Source organism: Hemibagrus wyckioides, linkage group LG14 (assembly GCF_019097595.1).
Source record: "Hemibagrus wyckioides isolate EC202008001 linkage group LG14, SWU_Hwy_1.0, whole genome shotgun sequence".
NCBI lineage: Eukaryota > Metazoa > Chordata > Actinopteri > Siluriformes > Bagridae > Hemibagrus > Hemibagrus wyckioides.
Window position 1 is genome coordinate 20,623,213 of NC_080723.1, and position 8,890 is coordinate 20,632,102.

The following is an 8,890-nucleotide window of genomic DNA, read 5'->3' on the forward strand; positions in this document are numbered from 1 at the left end:
GTGGAATAGGGATGCATGACAAAAGGTGTTTTTCTACCTTTTGGTTTCTCAGCAAGTTGAATTTTTACTATTTTGTAGACTTCAAGAGAACGTGAGAGAATGACTGTTGTGTCTGCTGGAAGTGAGTCTGAGGGGTGAAAACCACAGGTTTCCCCTTTATAAAACAAGAACGTGAGGGAGTGACTGTTGTGTCTGCTGTAAGTGAGTCTGAGGGGTGAAAACCACAGGTTTCCCCTTTATAAAACAAGAACGTGAGGGAGTGACTGTTGTGTCTGCTGTAAGTGAGCATGAGGGGTGAAAACCACAGGTTTCCCCATGATAAGATAAGATAAGATAAGATAAGATAAGATAAGATAAGATAAGATAAGATAAGATAAGATAAGATAAGATAAGATATTTGACAATGCCACAGGAATTTGCTATTTTGCTTTAACGATCAAGGGTAGGTATAAAATGAGTCAGGATTCAGTGGCTTTGAGTGTGAGATGTGGGTTTTTCCCTCTGTTGGCATAACCATGCACCAAATTTCAGTGGATGAAGATAACGAATAGAATTTTTTTTTTCTTTGAAGTTTTCTTTGAAGATAGAATTATTTGCATAAAAACGTTTTTTTTTTTAATTAACTTTTCTATGAATATATTGCCCTTAGTAGGTTAGGGGAAATCAGAAACACTTATGAAAATCTACAAATTCTAAAAACCCTGAGTGTCTACTTTCATATGAGCTACATATTAACCACCACTGTGGAGTGAGACATGACAAAGACACAGCCAGCCTTTTAATTATTTCCACATTAGTTTAAACATATGGCTTATTAGTACACACCTTTTTGCTTGTACTTTTTGCATAATAATCGATCTTTCAATCCACTCCTCATCGGACATTCGTCAACATTAAACATACTTCTAATTTGAAATGAAAAATGGATTAAAGATATAAAGGTATTAAAGATATAAAACACTTGATGTTGAGCTGGAAAATAATCCATTGCTGGTGGTCACAATAAGTCTGCTTTGTGTCGGATCATCTGTCTGTCTTTATAAGTGTGGGTTTGGCAGGTTTTCAGTTCAAAACTAGCTTTTTATTTCAATATCCTAATTCCAACAACATTATGACTTGCTTTGCAAAACCTAATCCAAAAACACCAAACGCTTATTTCAAAAATACATTTATGAAGCAATGTACAGTGTGCCACTGTGATCGAATTCCAGTGATGCCAGAGCTATTAATACCAGTGAAATCAAGAGTTAAGTTTAGACGGCTTACCTAATCTTTGTCTCCGCCATTCAGAGTGACACTACTCAGCTATGCACACGTGTAAAATCATGTACGTAGAACGGGGACAGGTAGAGCTTGTGTTATCCTACTCTACAAAGGATGGCACCACTTGTTTACTGGTCGATAGAGGTGGGAATGACCAGGTAAAAAAAAAGACTGATTTTGCATGACTATAGCAATGTAATTAGGGATGTCATTAATTCAATAGGTGAATGTTGTAGATGTTTTGTGCATGCTAGGATTGAGCCAGAGGGTTTAGTTAATACTCAAAAACAAACCAGGAGGCAGGTTTGAAATGTATCTTAAATGTATCTTTTCACTGGCGGCAAAATTTATGCTCATGTCCACAAGGTAAGTTCAATATGTTTATCTTAGTTAAGGATTATTTGCATTACTAGTGTTGCTAGTATTTTTGTTCAAATTGATACCTATAAACACAGCAGGTGATTGTAAGGTGACTGGTCTCCCAGGATGGGTACGATGAAAGTCCTCTATCAGAGAGGGGTCTAGTATGTCCGAGGCATCAACCCAAGAGCGTTCATCTGGGCCGTACCCCTCCCAGTCGACCAAGTACTGTAGTCGGTGTCGGATCCGGCGTGAATTCAAGAGAGCCGCCACCTTGTACGCTGGGGACCCATCAATGTCTAGAGGAGGGGAAGGTTCCTGGAGCAAGGAAGAGACCGGGTGTGCCCCTCGATAAGGCTTAAGAAGTGCAACATGGAACATGGGTGAAATGCGGTATGCAGGGGGTAATTGGAGGCGGTATGTAACTGGATTCAGTTGTCTGATAATCGGGAAAGGGCAGATAAATCTTGGGCTCAGTTCACGGCAAGGGAGGCGTAGCCTCAAGTTCTTAGTCGAAAGCCATACCAATTGCCCTACTCGGTATATGGGATGTCGGCGTCGGTGGCGATTGGCCTGAGCACTTTGCCTCCTGATCGCCCCTTGAAGACACACGTGGGCTCATTCCCATGTTTCCTAACTTCTCTTTGCCCAGTCATCAACCACCAGGATGTCAGTCGGTTCGTCTGACCAGGGGAAGAGTGGTGGTTGGAACCCGAGAACGCACTGAAACGGAGTTAAGCCTGTGGATGAGTGAATCAAGGAGTTTTGCGCATACTCAGCCCAGGGTACGAATTCACTCCAGAGGTGTTGGTCTCTACTGCAGTAAGAATGAAGGAATCTTCCGATTTCTTGGTTAAGCCTTTCAACTTGTCTGTTCAATTGAGGATGATGGCTAGATGTGAAGCTCAAGTTGATCCCTAGTCTACTGCAGAATGCTCGCCATAGTCGTGAAGTGAATTGAGTCCCCCGATCTGACACAATGTCCTCTGGTAGTCCGAAGTTAAGAAATACATGTTCAACAATACACTTGGCAGTTTCTATGGCTGTGGGAAGACCCTTGAGAGGAATTAGCTTACATGCTTTGGAGAAGTGATCAATGATGACCATGATAGTAGTAAACCCCTCAAATTCAGGTAGGTCTGTGATGAAGTCCACGGAGATATGGGACCACGGACACTGAGGGAGAGGTAGTGGTTGGAGGAGCAGGCCCTCGGGTAGCTGTCGGGTTGAGCGAGCTTGAGCACAGGTGTCACAGGCTTCCACATAAGCTTGAACATCCCGCCGGATGGATGGCCACCAGAACCGCTGTCTCACTAACTGTGCTGTACGTTGAATGCCTGGGTGGCCCGAACTGGGAGCCACGGCAGCTGCAGCGGGAGGCAGCGGGAGGCAGCGGGTTAGCACTCTGTAGCGCGGCTACCTGTTCTTGGTAAGCCTGAATGACAGCGCCTTGGCTTACGATGATAGCTTGTAAATCCACTGGATTCCTGGCAGGAAAAGTATCCTGTAAGGACGCGCCAGAGGCAGGCAAAAACGTAGTCAAAAAGGCAGAGCAGAAAAGATCAAAACCAGAAAATCAGAGGACAGAGACAAATCCGAATCACTAGACTAAATAACAAGATCGAGGTCACCAAAACAGGGTCAAAACACAGAATATCTTAATACTATAATCAGAAAGGCTTGGTACGTGCACACTGGTACGATACTTCATGTGGAATAATGTGAATGAGTTCCTTTTATGAGCATGGGAACCGGAAATGAGCAGTTAGAATTCGGGAGAGGGCTCCCTCCTGTGTTCAGTCTCTCCGTGTGACGTGACAAATATCATCATATCACACAACCTACATCGCAACAGCATTAGCTTTCCCGAAAAAATTAAAATAAAATGAAAAAATAAATTTGAAAACAACTGATTTATTCATCTGAGCTGATTCTGTTTCATCCTGATGTTCATTAAAGAGTATAATAAATGTTTTGTTTTGTTTGGAGATATGGAGATACATATTTCCCCCTTCAATTTTATTTACTACTATAATTTAAAAACTGTCCCTAGGATGTGACTTTTTGTACATTTCCAGGGTATTTTTTATGTTTACTTTGCTATATGAGTTTTTTTCCAGGATATGATTTATATACTAAAAGTAATTACATTTATCTTAAGTTGAAGGACTTTTTCTTTGGCAGAACAAACATAGTATTGTAATCATGGCTGTAAGCAGCTGTGAGGACAGCTCAGTAGTTTGAGAAGGTTACAAGAGGGTTTTGTGTTGCATGTGTTGCATATATATATATATATATATACAGGCTTCCACAGCAATCACTAGGTGTTTTGTGATAAGAAAAATTTCCATGCACTTGTTCTTAATCAAATACTGAATTACTATAACACATGTAGCTAATAGACTAGAAGTTTTTTCACTCTCAGTTTTGGTTTATATGAATAGGCTACCACGTACTGAGGAGTGGTGATTCAGTGGTCAAGGCTTTGGATTACTGAACAGAAAGTCAGGAGTTCAAGCCCCAATAGTCAGTTTGGGGCCCTTTCATCACAGCCCTTGTGCCAAACTGTATTATATCTGATCCCAGCCCCTTTCATTGTCCAGCTCCAGCTTGTTTCATTGTAAAGTTAATTTGACAAATAAAGGCTTTCTATTCTAATATAATAAAAGTCAGCTCTATAACATACACAGATTCCATGTTTATGTAAAAAAGAGAATAAAAAAAAGATGAATTGTTATCCATGGTAAAATCACTCAAATTTTGCGGAAAAAAAATGGATTCAAGGTCAAGCGTGTGTGGGTGTGTGTGTGTGTGTGTGTGTGAGAGAGAGAGAGAGAGAGAGAGAGACGCATTTAGCACGAGCGGTAAATATTAGTTTATTTTATTTAACCGACGTTTCCAACTGATTGAAGTTGTGTGTGTGTGTGCGTGCGTGCGTGCGTGCGTGTGTGTGCGTGTGTGTGATTTGTTGTTTTCCTGGAACAGCCATGACGCAGGCAGACAGTATTATAAAGAGCCAGGAGATCCTCCGCCTTGACATCAGCTTCCAGGAGCGACACACGCGCACTGCAACGCAACTATGCAAACCCGCGAGGTAGGTGACGTCGTGCGCTCTCTCTCTCTCTCTCTCTCTCTCTCTCTCTCACACACACACACACACACACACACACATACACACACACACAGGCACGTAGCGCTCGTGCTTGTTTGCTCTTTGAGGCGCGGCGCGAGCACTGTGGGGGCTTTGTTTGGCGCAGTTTTATTCTGTTCTGTTTTATTATTATTTTTAATTTATTATTTCTGTGCGTTAACACACGCAATTCCTGGTCAGAGAGAGAACTAGAGCCGTGCTGTGACGGTTTTGTGTGTTTGTTGGGGTTGTTTTCGGTATGGAGACGAAGAAACGTTCAGGTTTGAAACTGTCATGTGAAGACAGACTTAGAGAGAGAGAGAGAGGGAGGGAGAGAGAGAGAGAGAGGGAGGGAGGTCTTAACCTGGTGAAATGTTCTGTGTGACATCTTTACACTCTATAATGTGAGGTATGTTACTTTCCTTTTCCACCTTTTACCTGAAAAGTTATTCCTCCTTCAAGAGCTCGTTTTAAAGCTGCTGCTTTCACACCTAAAGATGGAGCCACATCAGTGACAAGGCTGTGTTTCAGGATTTGTGCTGTTTGAGAATTGCTCTCTCTAAAGTGCATATATATATATATATATATATATATATATATATATATATATATATATATATATATATATATATATATATATATATATATATATATATAATTTTATACCGGAATGTCTGAGAGTTTTGGGGCCATGTGGCTGAAGGAAAAACCACCATAATTCCTTTTGGGTACTGAGGCTGAGATTTGTGTTAGGTTTATTCCAGTAATCATTATGACAGTGAAAGATCCTGATATTATTGTGTGTGTGTGTTTGTTTCTGCAGCTTATTCTCACAGTGTTGGTGCTCTACAGCAGCACAGTATCATTAATACTCGCTCAAAATGAGACCACGTATCTGCGAGAGCTTCCCACTGGCCAGAAACTGTTGTGTAACCGCTGCCCTCCAGGTTACCGTCTGCAGAAGCACTGCACTGCGACACATCAAACCATCTGCAAGCCCTGTGATGAAGGATTATACACCGAGGTCTGGAACTACATCTATGCGTGTCTACCATGCAGATGGTGTCGGCCAGATCAGGTGGAGGTACAGAAGTGCACGAATTCCACTAACCGTGTGTGTGGGTGCAAGGAAGGCTTTTATCTCGACTCGGACATCTGCCGGCCACATTCGGTGTGTCCAAGTGGATACAGAGTCAAAGAAAAAGGTAATTCTGTTAAATAACTAATGAGAATGAGAGAATTAGAGTACCTGATGATCGTGTTACTCTAGCTGCTGCACTTGTTAAGCTTTTCCACTCATTAAAACAGTACAGATCTTTATCATTCTTTCTCACATAGGTGATCGCTTCGCATTTCCATCTTTTTGTACCTCTAATCTGTTTCTCTTACAAGAGGTGCAACTATTAAACTTTATTTTGTGTGTGTAAAAGTTACTGCAAGCATATAAAACAGACTATGGTGAGAAAATAATAATGAATCTGATCTTTAAAAAGTTTTTAAGAATTTTTTCATTATTATTAACAGGTACTCCACTGAAAGACACGGTGTGTGTGCCTTGCCGGAGGAGACGTTCTGCAGACGGACGCTTGGAATGTGATCCACGCACAGAGTGCAAATCAGACGAGAGGCTTCTGGTCCATGGCACCAGTTATATGGATAATGTGTGTGTTAGCTGCAGCAGTATCACACGTGATGGTATGCTTTATTTAAAATTGCTAGGTTTCAGTTTAACAAGAGGGAGAATCAGGGAAGTCATAATATTAGAATGGTTTGGGAGCTCCTAGACTAGGAAATAACATGGTTACCACTGGCAACACATTTCTTGGCTGACAGTAGTAAACATATGAGCAACACTATGGATTTTAGACGCATCAGGTTTAAAACTGTGTGCTAATTATGGACACTTGGCTGGGTTTAGTGGGAGGGAGGAGGGAGATGAAAGGATTGTGGTTTTGGCTTACAGCTCATGACTGGAATGTACATTCGAGATAAAACCGGAGGTGAGCGTTTCCTCCCAATAACCCCTAGTAGATTAGTCAGCATGATGTGAACAAGCTATTTATTTAGAGGAGTGAGAAGGAATTAGAACAAGTGCATACATATAAAAAACCTGTGATTTGTCTGGCAAAAATGAATCAGCAACTTCCAACCAATCAGATTTGGGTATTTAATAGCGCTGAGGTATAACAAATAATTCAAGCTCATGCAAGCCTTTTCAATAGATAATTGGTTGAATAGTTGGCCCTAAACCATTTGCACCATGCTTTGGCATCCTAATGAATTATACAATAGAAGGTGCTTTGTTTTTAGCTCTGAAATGGGTCTGATGTTAAATTATTCATTCCTGCATACTCACAGTGACTGTGTTCCTTTAATAATGAATCAGGCAAGGTAACTGGATACAAACACTATTTTTAGGTGATGTTTTTGTCCTGTTTCTCTTGCCAGGTTGGGTAAAATTCATCATCCAGCCCTTTATAGAAATCTTCAAGAATCACAGCACACGGAAATTACAGCGCTTCATCTGGCAGTTAACAAATTCATCAGACAGATGTTTATCCGATCAGGACTTCTGTTTCCTGCAACTGGAGGAGTGGTTTAGTAAAGCTACAGAACAGCAGGTCAACAACCTTCCCAAAATGCTGCAGGAGGCCGGTATAAAGAGCCACAACCTGACCATCAAAATCGAGCATAGGCTTAAGAAGATCCAAGATGAAGTCCGTATATGCAGGAACACTTTTTTTGATCACAAGTGATTCCTCTCTTTCCTTCAAGTTCACATTTTATTGCATTGCACTTGTATTTATGGATAAAATAGTCAAAACTTGATGAAGTAAAACCCACAAGTCTCCGGACTGCAATGTTAATAAGCGTACACATGAGATTGGTCAATTTTACACTGAGGGTCAAGTTAAAAGTCTTTTACCAGAAAAAAATCGCAAAAAAAAACACACTGAATTTTTTTTTTTTTATTATTCTGTGTTTCCTGATAATTTTTTGTCCCTAGTCTTTTTTAAAGAAGATATAATATGTTCGATATTTATGTTGTTTTTGTTTGTTTGTTTCGTTTTGTTTGAAATGTCTGTACATTAAATACATTTCTAGCTATCTGTAAATCAGTGGCTAACTTTTTTTTCCATTATGTTGTACAGATAAAACAAATGAGCAGCTAATATTTTATTATTGCCTTTGACTGTCATTTTTTTTTTTTTGCGACATTGCTTTTTTTAAAAAGAAATAGTAATAATTTGCCAGACTACCTGCCTCATGCAACGGTATTACCTCTTTGTGTGTTTTTTTGTTTGTTTGTTGTTGTTGTTGTTGTTGTTGTTGTTTTTTTTTGTTTTTTTTAATCATTGCTTCAAATTTGAAATTATGTCTATTTCAATGAATGGTCATTAAATCTGCAAAGTAATAAAAAACATACATACAAAAGTAATGACTTTCTGGAAGCAGTGTTATTGCCTGGTCAGATCCATGTCCTATGGCTAAAAATAAAACATGGGAAATCCCAAAACACAGAATAATGAAATTTAGTTAGCTTTAGCTGGAAACAGATAAAAGGTCTGAACACAGCAGGCAGGAAGGGTTGGAAAACAGGGTTAGGGTGGTGTGCAGGTTCAGACAGGGGATACTACTAGAATTTGATCTGGCGTTCACAGTGTTTAGGTTGCAAGAAAACGATGTATGATTAGCAGGTGGTTCGAGTACGGGAATAGATAAGTGGGAGTGAGATTTTCTGAGGCGGTTGGATGATACTGTAAGTATTTACAGCGTGAAAGTGTAAGAGGAGGAGGAGGGTGGTGTTCACAGTGCGTGTTGTGTGAGCGGCTTGTCTCCCAGAGTTCCCCCGGGTTCGACGATGTGGTGTTAAACAGAAGCTGCACCTAGAGGCAGAGCGTCTCCTGTGGTGATCTAAGCAGTATTTCCGGCTCCCTGGAGTCTCTTCTGGTTAGTAGAGCTGGCTTAAGAGACCATGATGTCCCAAGGTGGAGGGCATTTTTACATTTTTGTTTCCTTAATAAATGGAGGCTTTGTTAAGTAGTAGGACAGGTTTGTGTTGGTGGTTGTTTTTGGCACTGGGATTATTGTGGTAACTTGAAAGTACAAAGAAAGAGTCTGTCACTGTCTGTGATG

At 40.5% G+C, this 8,890-nt stretch overlaps 1 protein-coding gene across 2 annotated transcripts; it reads left to right on the plus strand.

Moving 5' to 3' along the window:
- The first annotated feature begins 4,589 nt into the window (after window positions 1-4,589).
- On the plus strand, window positions 4,590-7,987 carry LOC131364996 (tumor necrosis factor receptor superfamily member 11B-like). 2 transcript variants are annotated; one of them, XM_058408538.1, is made up of 4 exons: window positions 4,590-4,717; window positions 5,577-5,958; window positions 6,278-6,448; window positions 7,202-7,987. In XM_058408538.1, exons 1-4 carry the CDS (start codon window positions 4,703-4,705, stop codon window positions 7,507-7,509), a joined length of 876 nt encoding a protein of 291 aa, XP_058264521.1. In that variant the 5' UTR covers window positions 4,590-4,702; the 3' UTR covers window positions 7,510-7,987. The 2 variants fall into 2 exon arrangements, with proteins under 2 accessions (XP_058264521.1, XP_058264520.1); XM_058408537.1 differs by lacking the exon at window positions 4,590-4,717 and having other exon boundaries at window positions 5,433-5,958.
- Window positions 7,988-8,890: the final 903 nt, after the last annotated feature.

Excerpts from the sequence above, each read along its gene's own strand:
- LOC131364996 (XM_058408537.1), top strand. The coding sequence starts at position 5,526 with ATGACAGTGAAAGATCCTGATATTATTGTGTGTGTGTGTTTGTTTCTG. Across the intron at positions 5,959-6,277 it reads ATACAGAGTCAAAGAAAAAG|GTACTCCACTGAAAGACACG; the intron begins GTAATTCTGTTA and ends TATTATTAACAG. Across the intron at positions 6,449-7,201 it reads CAGCAGTATCACACGTGATG|GTTGGGTAAAATTCATCATC; the intron begins GTATGCTTTATT and ends TTCTCTTGCCAG.